This window comes from Camelus bactrianus, chromosome 22, assembly GCF_048773025.1.
Source record: "Camelus bactrianus isolate YW-2024 breed Bactrian camel chromosome 22, ASM4877302v1, whole genome shotgun sequence".
Lineage (NCBI taxonomy): Eukaryota > Metazoa > Chordata > Mammalia > Artiodactyla > Camelidae > Camelus > Camelus bactrianus.
This window is the reverse complement of record NC_133560.1, coordinates 23,676,805-23,695,976: the sequence shown is the minus strand read 5'-3', so window position 1 is coordinate 23,695,976 and position 19,172 is coordinate 23,676,805. Positions and strand designations below refer to the sequence as shown.

General features: G+C 46.6%; 1 protein-coding gene across 6 annotated transcripts in view; it reads right to left on the bottom strand.

The window, feature by feature from the left end:
• The window catches only part of CACNA1A (calcium voltage-gated channel subunit alpha1 A), a 280,900-nt gene that overhangs the window by 251,779 nt on the left and 9,949 nt on the right, over positions 1 to 19,172 (bottom strand). For 4 of the 6 annotated variants that reach the window (XM_074350636.1, XM_074350638.1, XM_074350634.1 and 1 more), the window contains exon 1: positions 15,573 to 16,057. In XM_074350636.1, coding sequence (XP_074206737.1) covers positions 15,573 to 15,847 — 275 coding nt within the window. In that variant the 5' untranslated portion in view covers positions 15,848 to 16,057. Of the gene's footprint in view, positions 1 to 15,572; positions 16,061 to 19,172 lie in introns of those variants that run through there. The other 2 variants (XM_074350635.1, XM_074350639.1) reach the window with 2 other exon arrangements.

Genomic DNA, 19,172 nt, shown 5'->3' with positions numbered 1-19,172 from the left:
AGACTTACCATATGATCCAGCAATCCCACTCTTGGGCATATATCCAGAGAAAACTTCAATTCGAAAAGATACATGCACCCCAATGTTCATAGCAGCACTATTTACAACAGCCAAGATGTGGAAGCAACCTAAATGTCCATCAACAGATGAAAGGATAAAGAAGATGTGGTATATACACACAATAGAATACTACTCAGCCATAAAAAAGAATGAAATAATGCCATTTGCAGCAACGTGAATGGACCTAGAGATGATCATACTAAGTGAAGTAAGTCAGACAGAGAAATATGACCAAATGCTATCACTTGTATGTGGAATCTAAAAATATAACACAAGTGAACTTATTTACAAAACAGAAACAGACTCACATATATAGAAAACAAACTTATGGTTACCAAAAGGGGAAGAGGGAGGGATAAATTAGGAGTTTGGGATTAGCAGACACAAACTACTATATAAAAAATAGATAAACAACAAGGCCATACTGTATAGCACAGGGAACTACGTTCAATATCTTGTAATATCCAATAGTAAAAAGGAATATGAAAAAGAATATATATGTAGAACTGAATCACTATGCTGTACACCAGAAACTAACACAACATTGTAAATCAACTATACCTCAATTAAAAGATGGAATTTTTGCCTTTTCTCATCAAATCAGACGATTTCGCCATGCTGAGCCACATTCCCACAAGGCATCAGACAGCTTCAGTCAAATGACAACCATATCCTTCAGATGGGGCTAGAGCTCTCCAGTTTGCCACAGGCCCTACCACTCCCTATTGTCTGGGAGGGACTGAGCATTCACCGAAATGTATCACCTTAAATCAAGCTTGCCCTAGTCATCTGTTACCTGACAATTGAATTTGGCAAGGCTGATTTACAAAGTACTTTACAAATGCTTCCTTATTTGATCCTTTTAAAAGCCCCATAGGGTATGTAATGTGGAGATGGTTCTTATCATCCTGTTTCACAGATGATACAGCCGAGGGCTCAGGGAAGTTAAATAACACGCATGTCATCACATAGAGTAGAAAGAGCACTGAGGTTTCCATCCCCAGACTCTCTGTTCTTCCCACTGAACTGTGATCTCTTCAGTAATTACTTTCTAAACCACCAATGGGCTATTGCTCCCTCCTACCCAAAGACCTCCAATAGCCTGCCCAACAGGAGAAACTACAAGCTCCCCAACTGGTAACTGAGCTCCTTCAAACCTGGAAGCCTCCCTTCAGAGACACGCAGCTTCTGCCTTCACGTTCAACAACCCCAAGGTCACCATGCCGTGAGGAAGGCCCAAGTTAACCACATGGAGAGAAAGAGGCCACCAGAGATACACGAGTGAAGCCTGTTAGCCTGTCCAGCCGATCCCAGCCATCAGCCTTATGCAGCCAAGTAAGAGACCACAGCAGAACCAACCAGCTGAGTTCCTTCAAACCCCGGACCTAAAGAATCACAAAAAAATAATAATTGATTATGGTTGCCTTAAATGGCTTTTACATAGGGGTGGTGGGGAGAAATCAATTAGAAGTTTTGGATTAGCATATATACACTACTGTATATAAAACAGATAAACAACAAGGACCTACTGTGTAGCACAGGGAACTCTATTCAGTATCTTATAATAACCTAGAGTGGGAAAAAATCTGAAAAAGAATATACGTGTGTGTGTGTGTGTGTAACTGAATCACTTTGCTGTACACCTGAAACTAACACGTTATAAATCAACTATACTTCAATGTAAATAAGTAAATAAATGAATAAATAAATGACTTCTCCAACTTGGCCAGCCTCATCTCTCATCATGCCTTCAACCCAGTCAACTTTGTCTCATTTGATGACTCTGGAAGGTTGTATCCCACCTTTGTGGGTGTGTCCTTGCTGTTTCTTCTCCAGGGCATGCCTCTCCAGTCCCCCTCCACATGTCCTGCCCCAGGAAACCCTCCTCACCAGCTCCATGACCCATCCCTAACTCCCCAGACTCTCTCCCCAACCTGTACAGCCCCATAACTTTGCTCACCCATCTGTTCTAACACAACCCTCTCTATTACAGAAAGTGGTAGTCTCCTGCCTCAGAAGGAACAAAAATTCTTTGAAGTCAAGACCTTTCTTGCCTCCAAGGAAATTCTGAACTCGCTGAGGAAATTATACCAGCTGTGCCCAAGGGTGCCCAAAGTGTTTTGAAGGGTCAGTAGGTGGGAGGACACAGAGGTTGGGGGATCCCCCATGTACAGGCTGACTGTTCCCCAAGAGTGGAAGGACGCATGGGACATCTGGGGTGGTTGGACCCTCAGAAAAGATTCTAGGCCACCCCCAAAGATTTCTAGGTCCCAGACTTGTCTCAGAAGCAACTGAGTCTCCAATTTGAGGGGACCCTGCTGTCTGGAACAAGGGAGGGTCTCAAAGGTAACCAGCAAGGACTGATAACTCAAGGTGCTGCTGGATGCTTTGATCTGCATCAAACCCATGCCCCAAGAGGGAAAAATGATGACTAAGGTTACAGAAATGAAATCATCATCATCATCATAATACAACAGAAGATAGATTCTAGGAAGGCCACCAGTGGTCTACACCACCTGGTACTCTCAACTTTGCACAATTCTCTTTCCTCAGGAACTTGCTTCTAACCAATGGAATACCTCAACATAGAGAAGATGTCACTTCCATAATTATATTGCAAACCATGCCAGTTTCTGTCTTGCTAGCAGACTCTCAGACAAAGCAAGCTGCCATGTTGGAGAGGAACTGATGGTGAACTCTGGCCAACATCCAGCTAGGAACTAAGGCCTTAGTTCAATGGCTTGCAAGGAACATTGCCACAGCCGGGCGTGGCTTAGAAGCAGATCCTTTCCCAGTCATGCCTTCGGATGAGACCCAACTCTGGCTAACACCTTGATTACAACCTTGTGAGTGATACAAAAGCAGAGGACCCAGAGAGGGGACACGGAGATCCACAGGAGCTGTGAGATAACAAACGTGTTATTTGAAGCCACTAAGCTTGTGGGAACTTGTTACATGGTTTATGGTCATTTGTTACACAGCAGTAGACAACTAATACAAATACTAGCATGTATATGATGATTACTGCATGCCAGGCCCCATTCTTAGGCCTGTCCATGCACTAATTCACTTAAACCTCACCTCAACCATACGGGGAAAATGAAGCACAGAGGGGTTATAGCACTTCCCCAGCTGGTCAATGTCACAACCAGGACTGGAATCAGTGCTACCTCCCTCTCCAAACATAAAGGGCCTTTCCCACACTCCTGAGTTTGCAAACCGACCTCCTACCTATTCAAGATACCCCTCTGCTCAGACAAGAAAACTAAAGACATGAATATGGATGAGCAGGTCAAATGCACTACACAGAAATTTAAAATACTGAACAACCAGCAAGAGTCATCATCCTCGGATTGTGGATTGTCAGGAGATGTAGGAGGACCCAGGAAGGCACTTGGCTGGTGGGGAAGCTCACTCTAGGGGGCGGGGGGTGCTCCAGGCAACAGCTATTTACTAACTGGTATGGAAATATTTTAATATTTTGACTATCAGCTGTACCAGCGTGCCCCAGCTGAATGAATATCCGCTCTGAATACACAAAAAGGAGATAATTGAAGCCAAAAGAATAAGAATCCAAGCCATGAATCATACAAGAATAATTCCACATTGGCTTAGAAATGGACTAGACACCATAATTTTTTTTAAATCCCTCAGCAGATTTTAAATTTCCAAGTTGTATGTAAACCTGGGAGCCTCCTCTGAGTGTACCAGGAAGAAACTGAAGAGTCGTGACCCACGCCCTGGTTCTCAAGCATGGCTACATGGTAGAATCCCCTGGAAACATCCAAAGTGCCTGGATTCCACTTCTGGAGTAGGATTTAATTGGGGTACAGCCCAGGCGTTGGGATTTTTCAAACTTCCCAGGTGATCCTGATATGCAGCCAAAGTTGGGAACCACTGACCTAAAGCCATGTTTCTCAAAGTGTGGCCCTGGGACCAGGAGCAGCTTCACCTGGGAGCCTTGTGAGAAATGCTGGTTCTCAGGCCCTGCTCCAACCTGCTAAATCAAAAACTTGAAGCAGGCCCTGCAACACCTGTGTTTCTCCAAAAGGTAATGATCGTGGGCTCAAGGCCGGGAGGGCTGGGAGAATTAAAAATCTGTTACTGATTATCCTGCAGGACAGCCAAGGTCACATAGAGGTACTGTCACCAGAAACCCTTTTCTGCCACAAAGAAATCCAAGGCTCCACCACGCTGCTAACCTGCTGAGGTCAGCCACAGTCCAGCACACAGGCCTGACTTGGGACGGGAGATTTTAGATTTTAAAGAGAATTGGCAGCACTTAGAGGAACCAATCCGTGGCTAAGAAACCCAAGGAGCTCTCTGCATGGCCCCGTTTGATGAAGTCTCTTGTAAATGGGGCATGCTTTTTTTTTTTTTTTAAGTCTAGTTGATTTACAATGTTGTGTTAGTTTCTGGTGTACAGCATAGTCATTCAGTTACACATATATATATTCTTTCTCTTTATAGGTCATTACAAGCTATTGAATACAGTTCCCTATGCTCTACAGGAGGACCTTGTTGTTTATCTATTCTGTATATAGTAGTTTGTATCTGCTAATCCCAAACTCCTAATTTATGCCTCTACTCCCCCTCCTTTCCCCTTTGGTAACCATAAGTTTGTTTTCTGTGTCTATGAGTCTGTTTCTGCTTTGTAAATAAGTTTATTTGTGTCATCTTTTTTAGATTCCACATATAAGTGATATCATATGATATTTGTATTTCTCTGTCTGACTTCACTTTGTATGATCATCTCTAGGTCCATCCATGTTGCTGCAGATGGCATTAGTTCCTTCTTTTTGATGGCTGAGTAGTATTCCATTGTATATATGTACCACACCTTCTTTATAAATAGGGCATTCTCATTCTGAGACAGGAACTGAAGAGTTCCAGAAAGTTCCAGTAGGCCTACCAAAGGCCCAATGCACAGGCTCCACACCAATGTGTAAAGAATTTCAATCAAACATATCCACTGAAAAACCCAGCATATTCACATTAGTCTTTAGATGCTTCCCCATGTTTGAAGAGCTGCTTGCAGGTCTGTACGTGCAGCTGTGAACTTTTAAATGACAGCTTTTGAAAGAACATTCCAGCCCTTCTCTGGCGTGGGAGAAAAATGCAGAACTTTGGAAACAGACCCAGCTGGGCTGGAACATTTCTGAGCTGTGTGACCTTTGGAAAGTTTCTTAACCACTCTGGGTTCTAGTTTCCTGATTTAAAAAGGAGGGAAAGATAATTAAAGATATTCACCAAGGTTGTCCTAAAGATTAAAAGTCTGAGAGTGCCTATTCCAATGATCAGCATGGGAATAGCATAATGTGTCCTTAATAAATGTTAATAAGTAACAAAAATAAATAGGTACTTCAATCTGAGGCTTAGGGGATACCACTGGTGGATTTTGACATCACCATGTCTCCAGAAAGGACAGTGTGAAATATCTTCTTTTTGTTCCCACCAACTCTCACTATGATTTAGAGCAGAGGTCAGCAAGCTATATCCCTCAGGCCAGATATGGCCCAGGGGTATTTTTTTTAATAAAGTTTTGTTACTTAGTGTGCTCATTCATTTACAAATTTGCTATAGCCACTTTCACGTTACAAGGGCAGAGCTAAATTGTTGCAATAGAGACCACAGGACCACAAGACCCCAAAACTGAAATATTCATTATCTGACTCTTTACAGAAGTCTGCCAACCCCAGATGTAGAAGTTAGATTTTCATCTCTTAGCCACAAACTCATTCCAATCCCATCTTCTGCTTCTATTCAACCTTTAGTGACCACCTACAATGTGCTTAAGCCCTAGGGATGCATAAATAATAAGATAAAGTGTGTGTCCTTTGGGAGGTCACAACTGAAAGGTATGGGTGGGAACCTGTTCATCATATTCAACTAAACATGTCTGTAACATTTATAATGTGCCAAGCCTCATTTTTCATTCTAAGCATTATGCAAATGTTTAAGTCTTGTAATAACCCTGTGAGGCAAGTGTTATTCTATTTTGAATTTTATAGATGAGGCAACTGAGGCTCAGAGAGGTGGGGTCACTTGTCCAAGGTCACACAGCAAATAGCAGAGCCAGGGTTTGAATCTAACCAGACTGCGTCCAGAGCGACTATGCTACATGGGTTTCTTATTCAGAACCCCTTGACCTAGGATGCAGGTTGGAGGGGCTATGTGTATACATTGCCCTGGTGGCCCCCAGCCCACAAGAGGGGAGAGACAAGGGTGACTTTTCCTCCAAGACCCTGTTATCTGAGCCTGGCCTTGTCAGTACACTCTCCCAGACCAGGAACTTCTGTAACTTCTCCCAGCACTCAGAGAGGCTGTGGCATCTGCTCAGGGTCACCCAGCTCTAATGCGGGGGAGGGGTGGTTAAATTTGAAGGCGACTCCTTTTGCCCCCAAATCTGTCCTTTGCAACACACTTAGGGCCCTCCAGAACTTGCAACAGGTGAGAATAGCCTTCTTGGATGGCCAAAGAACACATTTGCTTTGCAAAGTGGCATTTCGGGGAAGTGGTGGACTGTTTTTTAACTGCACTGTTGATGATCTGATCTGGACTCATCCAGGGAGTTATAAGACCTGCTCCCACCCCTAAAGGATCTGTGAAATGTTGGAAATGTTAGAAGGAAAGAAATTACTTCATTTCATTTCACCCCAATTTGGCCTCTGTTAGACTGGTTCCAGCAGCCAGGATTTAGAGAATTCTTGCCTTCAGGATTTTCCAGATTTTCATTCTGAACTCTTCTCAGACTTGACACAACCAGGTTCAACAGAGAGTGAGTGCCTTCTACCCGCGAAGCTCTGTACTGAGCAATTCCAAGGATTCAAGCATCAACAAGAAAAAGACCTTGCCTTTGTGGAGTTTAGTAGGCACAGTGCAAGGAAAATTTGCTTAATGATCACACTTCATTCATTCTACTATGTGCCCAGCGTTTCCAAGTTTATCAACTTGTAAGGAGAGGAATTAAGAGCTTGGGCTCTGGACTTGCACAGTTTCAAGGTTAGTTCTGCTCTATTGGCATCATTATTTTTTTTTCTGTGCCTCCGTTGCCTTTTCTGTGAAATGAGTGCTGGGGTAAGAACCTCTTGAGCTCATACCCTATGCCGCTTGGCCCAGAGCTGGGTTTATGGCAATTGTGGGATAAATAGGGACTGGTCTCTGTATAGTCCCTGGATGCTGTGTATAGTCTGCATGTCTGCCTCTTCCTCCAGGCAGACCTCTTTGAGTAAAGTATGCAGGAATTGGAAACAGAGGATACCCTGGGCAGAAAACTAAATGGGGTTCACTTGTTCTAAAAGGCTTTCAGGTCTCTAAGCCAGAGACATGGCGAAGTCATCAATATAGATGTTCAAGTTCGCAGGGATCAATCAGCTAGTCACTCAACAAACACTGGCACCTTCTATGGACTGGGCACTTTTCTAAGCACTGGGAACACAGTACCAGACAAGGAAGACTCAAAAAAAACCTGCCCTCAAGTTGCTGGCAGTCTACTTTAGAAGAAAAATACATAATTGTAGATAACGAAGAGTGATATGATCCACAGTTGTGGGGGGAGGGTTGTACATGAGAAGATGACATCTGTGCTAAGATTAAAATGCAAGGAAGAGCCAGCCATCGCAAAAGCATTCCGGGTGAGGGAATAGCAAGTGCAAAGGTGAGCATGCACTTGAAAACGCCGGGAACAGAAAAGAGGCTGGTGAGACTTGGCTGAAGTGAGAGCAATAGTAGAAGTGTAGGCAGAGATGAAGCCAGCAGAGCTCACCTCGACGGAAGCAGCTGAGGTGTTGGAGGGACAGACTTTTGGAGTGATGGTGGCAGAATAAAAGATGAGCGGCTGCAGTGGGCAAGATGGTGACTTAGGGGGGACGTTTGTTCACAAACTGCGTGGGTTCCAAAAACTTGCGTGGAAAAATCTGATAGATCATAAGGGACACCATCTCTGGGGGTGTGGCCTACCCAGGCCGTCCATGGCTGGCCGTAGCCAAAGCTGCCAATTCAAAGGACAAAAGGAGGGTCTCTCTGCACTAAAAACCAGCCAGCTGCACTGAAAAAGAACCTCCCTGGGACCAGACCTATTTTTCTTTTTTTAATATCAACTAGGCTAGAATTGTACAACTGCCTCCCTTAAAAAAGAAGGGGAAAAAAAAGTGCTCTGATTCCCAAGCAGGTCTTCCTTAAAGGCCAGGCTTCAGTTTAATTACGATGTCTTAACAACTTGCTAATTTTTTTTTAACTGGGTAAACTGGGAGGCCTCCAGATGTTTCAAGGTTTACCCTCCTCAGGACCACAGCAAACTGTTACCAAGGCTTACTACGCCCCTGCACTGTTCTAAATGCTTGCTACATAATAATGCATTGAATTTCATCTTTGTCAGAACCCCAGAGGTGGGTGTTACTGTTATCCCCACTTTACAGATGAGGAAACCGAGGCAGAGAGAAGCATGCCCCTCTCCCAGAGGTAGCGTCAGTGAGGGGCAGGACTGCGATTTGAACTCCCGCCATCTGGCTCCTAGTCTAGGAATGTAACCACACCCCATACCAAAGTCAGACAGTACCCACATTTGACCCTGGGACCTACCTGAAACCCTTCAGCCCTCCTGGGAGCCCTTCAAGTTCTGAGCCCCCTCAATTCGTCTTTACGGAGAGCTTTGTGCATGAAAAAAGAAATCGCCATTTATGTAATGATTTTAGTATTACATGATGAAAATTGGATTCTTGATTTGGGCCTGCCTTCCATTTCTCAGTCCACCGCGAGCAGGAAGTATAAGGTCAGGAAGTGGGCACCGGGGAGGGTTTGCGGACCGCTTTCCCCGTTCGCTACCCGGCGCTGGCCGGGCTCGGGAGCCACAGCGCCATCTGGTGGCTAGTTGTGATAGCAGCAGGTGAGAAAGGGTGAACGCCGCGGAGAGAGGGCCCCCTGGTTTCCATCTCCCATGCAACCGCCAAAGCTGGCTGCTTAAGGAGCACTGATTCTGTGCCAGGTGCTGTTCCAGCCCAGGAGTCCCCAAAGTTCTTCTGTAAAGTGCCTGAGAGTAAATATTTTGGGCTTTGCAGGCCAGTCTTGGTTACAAAGAGTCAACTCTGTCTGTAGCCCAAACGTAGCCACGGACAATATACACACAAACCTGACTGCATTCCAATAAAATCTCACAGATGTTGAATTTTGAATTTCATAGAATTTTCACATTTCAAGAAATCTGTGGGGTTTTCCCACTACTTAAACATATAAAAACCTGTCTTAGCCCATAAGACCTACAAAAACAGGTGTCCAGCCGGATTTGGTCCCCTGAATTTAGCCTGGTGGCCCCTGTTCTAGAAGCTGGGAACCTAGCAAAGAACAAACCAGACCAAAAAGTCCTGCTGTCATGGAGCTAGTGGAGAGAATACAGATAATCATAAAAATAAAAAGTCTAATATATAATACATATGAGTTGGTTATCAGTACTAATGGGAAGAATCAGGTAAGGCAATGAAACTAGATGTGCACAGGGCCTGAATTTTAAACAGGATGTTGAAGAAAGGCTCACCGAGGAGGTGACCTCTAAGTGAAGGCTAGGAGGAGGCACAGAATGAGCCATGTGGGTATCTGGGGGAAGAGCATTCCCCATAGCGGGAACAGCCTGTGCAAAGGTCCTGAGGCAGGACCACCCTGATGTATTTCATGAACAGTGAGGAGATCCATGTGGCTGGAGCAAGTGAGCAAGGTGGAGAGGGGAAAGAGGTGAGAGTGGGAGGTGACAGGCAGATCACACAGGGCCTTGAGGACCTTGGGGAGGACTTTGGTTTTTACTTGAGTGAAGTGGGAGCCACAGAAAACCTAACTCCATCTCAACCCCTATTGAGGTCACATACAGGTTAAACATCTCTCTTTGGGGTGCAATGGCATTAGTCATTTTACTAGCAGTTTCATACACATAAATAATCCTAATTTTCCCACTGAAAACCGTAGAACTGTTGCATGTTGAAGGCAGAGGAAATGGAGGGAAAACCAAAGAGAAAACTGGTTCACTAGAAGAATCAGTGTCTCCTTCCTCCCCTCACATATCCCCTCTGATTAGCTCAAGCTCTGGGGACCAGACAATTCAGCCCAGCACCTCAGCCCCTGCTGGCGACCTGCAGGATGACTGGGCCTGAGACCCTACATCCTAGAAATGGCCAGTTCTAGCCTAGGAGTCAAGGTCACGCCATCCCAGACCTGGCTCAGCCTCCAGATGCCTTAGTAACCCTGAGGACCTGTGTGTCCACCGGCCTCAGAAGCAAAATAATCATCCTAATTGTAACAGCAACAATGCTTGCTCCAGCTGCTTCAGGAGACTGCTGTGTGCATGCAATAAGACATGAAACTTAGAAACCCTTTGGAAAAGAATGACAGATGACACAATCTTAATTATAACAGTGGTGATGAGTTAATATATAAATATAAAGGGCTTGGAATTGTGCCCTGCAGATAGTACGTGTTCCATAAATATTGGTTATTACTACGACCATCACACATAAGTACTATTCATGGTACTTGCTGCAGTTCGCTCAGCTTTCCTCTCCCTGCTCTCCATTCTGCTGCTGAGGTCCACTACTCCCTGGTGATGATGATGATGATGATGGCAGCTCAGAACTGGCTGCTCAGACAGTGGTCCACAGACAGCGTTGGCTCCATTTGGGAGCCTGTAAGAAAGGAATGCAGAGTCCCAGGCCCCGGCCCAGACCTGCTGACTCAGAATTTGTAACTAACAAGACTCCTCGGGGGTTCAAAAATGTAGTCAAGCGAGATAGAACACGCCTGGAAATTTCTTTCTCAGGGAGGCCTTCCTGGCTCCCCCCAGACTCTTGCACAGCCCTGCCTGGGCACACTCTTCCTGCGGGTGGTCATTGGTTTCACGTTCAGTTTTCCTGCTGAGCAGAGAGTGTCATTCTGGCAAGAGCTGACTGTTGACTGATGTGTCCCCAAGGCTCCACATGGGGCTGAGCCCAGAGGTGGTGTCCTCAATATTGGTGAAAGGAAGAAGGGGGAGTGGGAGGGAGGGGAAGAAAGAAGGGAGGTGGGAGAAAAGGAGGTAGAGTGGGTGGAGAGAAGACAGGAGGGAGGAGGCAAAAGGATGAAGGCGAGGAGGGAGAACTGGAGGAGGAAGGTAGATGGAGAGAGGAGACGGGAAAGGGAGGGAGAAAGGGAAGAAGGAGGGAAAGAGGGGGATGGAGGGAGAAAGGGAGAAGTAGGGAGGGGACAGAGAAGGGGAGGAGGAGGGAGGAAGAGGGATGGGGGAGGAACACAGAGAAGGAAGGGAGAGGAATGGGAGGAGGAAGGTAGGGAGAGACGAGGGTGGAGGAAAGGGAAGGAGAAGTAGGGCAGGGATGAGGAAAGGAGATAAGGTGGGTGGAGGGAGGACGGGGAGGGAAGGGAAGGAAGGAGAGAGAGGTGAAGGAAGGGAAAACACGGAGGGAGGGGAGGAGGAAGGCAGCATCTCCTCACTCAACTCTGGATGCAAGAACCTCCAAAGTGGGTCAGGGCACCGCAGTGAGGACGTCTGTGGAAGCATGGGACAAAATACTCAAACTCCTGTGTCTGTTACTGTTTCCTCTAAAACAAAGCATCGCACTTTCTTAATAGTTAATGTATGGTTGACCCAAATCAACTTAGCTGGATGGCAGCAATCCTCCCTCATTCATCCACATCTGGTGCCTTATTTGACAGATATTTACTGAGCATCTATGAGTGCAGCCTCAGTCTCAGGCACTGAGGACACAGACAAGCATCCCCGCCGGGGACATTCTAGTGGGCAAGACAGACAAGAAACAAGATAAATAACCGTGTCAGGGTGATGTTCTGCGGTCTGCTTAGATCTGTGTAAATGGGCTGACGGATTGGGATGTTGGCTGGAGTAGTGGAAGATTCTTGCCTGGAAAGCAAGGGTTCAAGCACATAGTCAGGAGAGCAGAACGGAGCAGTGAGAAATGGCAAAGCTGGGACTCTGTCCCCTCCTGACACCAGGACTCCATCAGTCACAGGAAGAAGGAGAAACTGTGGTGGTCTCATTGTATCTCTATCAGAAGATGGCCAACAATAGGCACATGAAAAAATGCTCAATATCGCTAATTATCAGAGAAACGCAAATCAAAACGACAATGAGGTACCACTTCACACCTGTCAGAATGGCCATCGTTAAAAAAATCCATAAACAATAAATGCTGGAGAGGATGTGAATAAAAGGGAACCCTCCTACACTGCTGGTGGGAATGTAGTTTGATGCAGCCACTATGGAAAACAATATGGAGATTCCTTTAAAAATGAAAAATGGAGTTACCCTATGATCCAGCAATCCCACTCCTGAGCATATATCCGGAGAAAACTCTAATTTGAAAAGACACATGCACCCCAATGTTCAAAGCAGCACTATTTACAACAGCCAAGATATGGAAGCAACCTAATGTCCATCAACAAATGACTGGATAAAGAAATTGTGGTATGTATACAATAGAATACTACTAGCCATTAAAAAAGAATGAAATAATGCCATTTGCAGTAACATGGATGGATCTGGAGATTATCATACTAAGTAATTTAAGTCAGAGAGAGAAAGACAAATATCATATGGTAATCACTTATATCTGGAATCTTAAAAATGACACAAATGAACTGATTCATAAAACAAAAACAGACATTAGGACATAGAAAACAAATTTATGGTTACCAAAGAGGAAAGAGGGGAGGGATAAATTAGGAGTTTGGGATTAGCAGATATATACTACTATACACAGGAAAGACAAACAACAAGGTCCTACTGTACAGCACAGGGAACTCTATTCAGTAGCTTGTAATAACCTATAGTGAAAAAGAACATATACATGTATAACTGAATCACTATGCTGTACACCAGAAACTAATATAACATTGTAAATCAACAATATTTCAATAAAAAAAATTTTAAAGAATTTGAGTTTTGGAGTCTGACAGGTCAGGGTTGGAATCTCAGTTTTGCCACTTTCTAGCTGCAAAACCATGGGCATGTTATTTCACTTCGCCCAGCCTCTCTTTTGCTATCTGTAAATTGGGGAGAATGCAGAACCGACAACCCAGCAGCTACGACCAGGCAACCAGATCATAAAGTGTCTAGTAGGTGCCCAATAAACAGTATCTGTCATTATTATTAGAAATCATTCAGTTACCATTTTCCTTGGGCAACAGGGTTTTTTGATTCTTTAATCTGCTGATGATTTTTCCTACTCTAAAAATCTCCTTTCAGCAGGTCTGCAGAAATAACTTGTTCTTACCTCTTAATGAAGCCTCACTGTTTCAGAGAAAACTAATCAAATTTCTTTCTAAAAAGAAAATAAAAGGAAACAGGAGGAGAATGGAAATAAACAAAGACTAAAGAGGGACAAGAGAGGAGAGAGAAGACGAGTCCTGAAGAGAGGATAACAGAGGAGCGGTGTTTAGCATTGCAGCCACAGACATTAGGTGCACCCTAGTTATTTATGAAATGATGGATGGATGGATGGACGGACAGACAGATGGAAGGGTGGATGGGTGGACTGAGGAGTGGAAGGATGGGTGAAGAGACTTATGAATAGATAGAAATACAGATTAGTGGATAGAAGGATGGATGACTAGATGGATAGGTGGACAGGTGGAGAGATGGGTGGGTGGGTGGATGGATGGATAGAAATATAGATAGATGAATGGATGGATGGGAGGATAGATGGGGAGATGGATGAATAGACAGATGGTTAGAAAGATAGGTGAGTTGTGGGGGAGGGTATAGCTTGGTGGTAGAGTGCATGCTGAGCATGCACAAGGTCCTGGGTTCAATCCCCAGTCCCTCCATTAAATAAATAAATAAATAAATAAACCTAGTTACCTCCTCCCCCCAAAAAAAATTTTTAAAAAGGAAGATAGGAACTAATTACCCCCCCCCCAAAAACCCAAAATAAATAAAAGAAAGATAGGAGATGGGTGAGTAAAGGGGTAGATAGATGGATGGTGGATGGATGGACAGGGTGGGTAGGTGGGGGGGTGACTAGATGTGTGGATGAAGAGGAGAGAATGTCAAAAGGAGGACAGTGTGAGGGGAAAAAAATAAAACTTTGCCACCTCATTGCCTTTCTAGATGATGCCTGAATGTGCCACCAGATGTCAGCCTAACCTCAGGAAACCACCTGAGACACCACATGGCTACCACCTTTCTCACCTAACCTAAAGCCCTCCGATTCAAAATGAGCGTTGGCCCATTTTCGAAATACAGTTTTCATTGCACTCTGTATTTACACACCCATCACTAGCCACCGGCACACCCCTCATCCAACTGGCAGTTATAATCCAGCTCCCCCTTCCAGAAGGAGGAAAATGGGGGCGGGGGGGTGGGGGCGGAATAGCCTGGTGGAGAGCTGTGTGTGGTACCTGGTGGTGCCAACTTCCCACAGGTCACACTGGCCGTGTGAAGAAGGAGGGAGAAGGGAGTGATTAGGGTCCACGTCTGTCTCAGCTCCAATAGCCCTGAATTCGTATTCACACCCTACTTTCCTGCAGTCTGCCCAGGAATCCACTGCCCAACTCTGAGGCTTGGCCAAAGACGCTGTCCAGCAAAAAAAAAAAAAAAAAAGTAAAAAGCACCAGGTATAGCTCAGGGGCAGAGCGCATGCTTAGCAAGCATGGAGTCCTAGGCTCAATCCCCAGTACCTCCATTAAAAATAAATAAATAAATAAACCTAATTACCTCCCCTCCAAAATAAATTTTTTAAAAAAGCATCTGCTCTCCCTCCATACCCGGAATGGAACTTCCCCACAAACTGCCTTCAATACTCAAACAGCTTAGGAAGAGCGATTTCATGAGCGCGGACATGAGTGGACATACGAGCCCAGGGAGGCCACTTCTCCAAGATCCCACAGCAGAGTCGTCTCAAAGTCCACCCCTCCACCCTACGGCAGCTCCTAGGAGAAGACCCACTTCCGGGGTCACTGGGGGCCCAGGACCAGCGTCGTCAGAGCCACCACCTTCTCCTCCACCCCTTACCCTCCCCCATTCTGCACAAACCGTCTTGGCCCCAAAACCAACAGGTTTACATTCAGGGCTTGAGGTAGAAGTGCGATTCCCGCTTTTTCCCCCCAGAAAGTGGCATTTCTCAGCAGGGGTCGGGAATGCCCATCCGATTGGAAATATTTGCTGACCCCTCTGAGTGGACACTCACAGAACCCAGAGCAGGGTCCTTCCAGCACGCCCTGCCACGCCCACAATTAACCCCTTTGTTGCTGCAGCATGGATACCCTCGAGGTTCCCAGAAGGGGGCTCAAGGCAGCAGGTATTGATCAACAGGCAGGGAAGGAATTTGAGGTTTCAGCAACCAGCACAGCCGTATAAACCCGCTGCTTTTCCTTCCCCCCCTCCCCGTCCCGCACCGCCCCAGAGGCTTCAGGAAACCAGAGTTGCCTGACCCCAAGAGACCCCGTTTACCCCTCCCCACCTCTTGTCCTACCCGGGAATGGGGCCGGCCGTCCACCCCATCGGCCCGGTTTATACTCACTCCCATTCTTTCCTCCTGGCCTGGGGGGTGTTGTGGATTTTGTGCGCCTGGTGGGCCAAGATGACATCCCGGTGGTCTACCACGCCGCCCCGCCGCTTCAGAGGGGGCCCCTCGCAGCTGCCGCTCATCCGGGGGGAAAGCGCGTCCTGCAGGATGCTGCGCGTGCCCGCGGGGGCGCCGTCCGGACCTGGGGGCCCCAAGCCGCGGTCGTGCAGGGCGTCATAATAATTGCGGGGCGAGAACATGGGCTCCGGGACCCGGGAGGACTTCGACATCCATGGGCCTCACTCAGAAATCCCAGGGTCTTCTGCCTCCAGCCCGGGGTGAAACTAGGAGGAAAAGAGGAGAGAGCCAGAAAGAGCGAGAGTAAGGGAGGTGCGGAGAGAGCAAACCCAGGGAGGAAGAGAGGGGAGGCTCGGAGGACCGCACAGGCGCCGGCCTCTTTCACAGGAAGTCAAAATACACCCCAGGACCGGCCCAACGGGATTTAGTATTTCCTTGGCAACTCCGGGCTGGGAAGCCAGTTCTTAGGAGCTGCCCGGCAACAGAGACAGCACGGTGAAGGGAAAGATCGCCGGGCTGTGTCGCAGGACAGATGCCCCACCTCCCAGGTGGTGGCCACGGAGGGTATGACTCCGGATTTCTCCGCACCTCAGTGTACCCCTCTGCAAAATGGGTGGTCAGGAGCCTGCTTGTTCCGGCGCCTCTGGCCCCTGGGTCCTGTGAGCTCGAGAGAGTCCCTTAGAAAACTGAAAGGGTGAGTTTCAAGGGTCAGCTTTAAAATCCACCCAGGGCAGGGCCACCTGTCGAGTGAGCCTGCTCTTTGCCACCTTCAGGGGCTAGTGTTTGTTTACTTAAGAGAAAAAGGACAGGGTTCTCCCGAATATATCTTAGACTTAGAGCCCAGAAAAAGATCTCTGTCTCCACTTCATTCACTTATTCATTCAGCAAACACTGAGTGAGCAGCTGCTGTGCTGGGTTCTGGGGACACAACGTGAATGAGACAAACAAATATCCCCCTCATCATGGAATGGAGGTTGTAGTGGGGAAACAGATGGCGAACCAAATAAGTACATTCTGTGGTGATTAGGAGTGGAAAAGTGCCGTGGGGAGAAACTAAGCAGGAAGGGTGTGTTCATTTGCTGGAACCGCCAGAACAAAGTACCACGGTCAGGTCGGCTTAAACACCAGAGACCTATTTCCTTCACAGTTCTGGAGACTACAAGTCTGAGATCAAGATTCCTGTCGGCAGGGTTTGGTTTCTCCTGAGGCCTCTCTCCCTGGCTTGTAGACGGCTCTCTTATCCATGTGTCTTTTTACATGGTCTTCCCACTGTGTCTGAGTCCTAATCTCCTCCTCTTGTAAGGACTTCAGTCAGTTGGATTAGAGCCTGCCTAGATGGCCACATTTTAACTTCATTACCTCTTTAAAGGCCCTTCCTCCACATACAGTCACATTCTGAGCTACTGTGGGTTAGAACATCAACACATGAATTTGGGAGGGGGGGAGGCACAGTTCAGCTCACCACAAAAGGTGATAAGATGTGTTGGGTGGGCTGGTTATTGTATTAAATACAGGGTCAGAGACAGCCTCACTGAGGAGGTGACATCTGAGCAGAGGCCTAAAGGAGGTGATGCAGTAGCCCTGCTGGGTATCCGAGGGAATGGTGTTCCAGGTAGAGAGAACAGCAGGTGCAAAGGTCCTGGGGCCTGGCTGTGTGTGATTGGCTCAAGCAACAAGGAGACCTGGGTGGCTGTGAGTGAGGAGGAGAGTAGCAGATGATGGTGGGGAGGTGACAGGGCAGATCACACAGGACATTGTGGACCACAGGAAGAATAATTTCCTTGGTTCTTCTTGGAGTGAGATGCTCTCAGACCCACAACTCACCTAACAGCATACTTTCAACCTGAAACTGATTTTTTTTCCCACGTGTCAGCCCCCACCATTAGCCTCCAAGTGTCCATCCAAGAAAAGCAAACCCACTGGAAGGCCAGCATGAATGAGACAGAATTAGGAGCCTAAATCTCATGCACAAATATTACAAAAGTCACCTCAACACCCATAGGAGTAAGGAGATCGGGGCAAAGAAATGGGGGAGGGAGCAGAGGCATATCTCCCTCCTGACTATTTCCTCTTGCTCTGCTTTAAACCATCAAAGAAATGAGAGCTCTCCCAGCCTCGCCTAAGCAGAGCAATTCAATATCAGTTTAAACAACACCATTTCCCTCTGGGTAAGTTGTTCTTTTCTCAAGTCTTGTATCTAATGGAGTTTAATAGACCTATCCTTCATGATGCCTTTAAGCTTCAATTTACTCCTGTGAAACCTTACTCTTAATCGCCTACGATCATGAATTTACAAAGCCTTTTGTGTTTTCCCAAATACATTCTCGTCGCATTGAAAAAAACTCCATTATTCCTTTCATAAGCACTTACGCGTGGAAGGTATTTTCCTTCCCATTTAGCAGGAATAAAACTAAGGACAAAAGGTGGGCTCGAATGTCTTGCAACCAAGTTCCATTTCTACCTCCGGAAGTTGCCCCTCCCACCCCCCAAAATATTCTCACAGTGTCTGTCTGTGTTAAGGAAAGAATCCAATTTACAGGCTGAGTGTGCTGTGTAGTATCCATGATGCAGCTAAAACCCCAGGGATCAGGCTTGATGGAAAAAGTTTCAGGCACCTACAGAAGGGATATTTGTACCTGAGAAGTTGGGAGGACGACCAGGAAAAACAAAACCCAAGGCACACATCCAGGTGACATCTTTTAAGACATCCACCAGCTCATTGCACAGGCCCGAGATAGGATGCTCTCTTCCCTGCCCCTTTTCTACAGCACTTGGCCCCCAGCCTCCTCCATCTCATTACAGGCCCCCAGTTTAGCTTGATGCCCAAACCACATATTGGGTCATCACTCATGGTTCCAACTTTGCCTCTACTCCCCAAGTCCAGCCCATCAGCAGGTCCCATCCATTTGCCTCCAAAATATATCCTGAATCTGACCACTTCCTACGGTGCAGCCTCCCTCTTCACTGGCCCAGACTTAGGCAGTTGCCCCTCCCAGATGGGTTGGCCTCCTCACTCCCCTCTCCCGACCTGAGTTCTGCTCTGCATTCAGCAGGGTCTTTCTGAAAAGAGTCAGCCGGCTCTTTTGTTGATAGAAATAAAAGCCATACCCTACAGGCTTCCCCATCTTTCTGACCCCTTCTCTCCTTCACCATCTAAGCTCCAGACTCACTGGCCTCGCCATCCCTGGGCACTGCCAAGCTCATTCCACCTTTGCAACTGCTGTTCCCTCTTCCTAGAATGCTGTTCCCCTCGTCTCTGCTGGGACAGCTCCCTTTCATCATTCAGGGCTGTGGTCACACGCAGGCACTCCCCATCATATCCTCCAGTGATGTCTTCCTCATGGGGCTTTTTGTCTTCCCCATAGGATGTCCGTGTCATCCATACAAGTATCTTGATCTGTCTTGTTTGTCATTGGGTCCCTGACACTTTAAATATTTCTTGCCTGAATGAATGAATGAATGGCCTTAGGAATGGGTCTACCCAGGAAAACATTATCAAGCACCCAGCAGACCATTGCCTGGGATCCAGGACTTCTC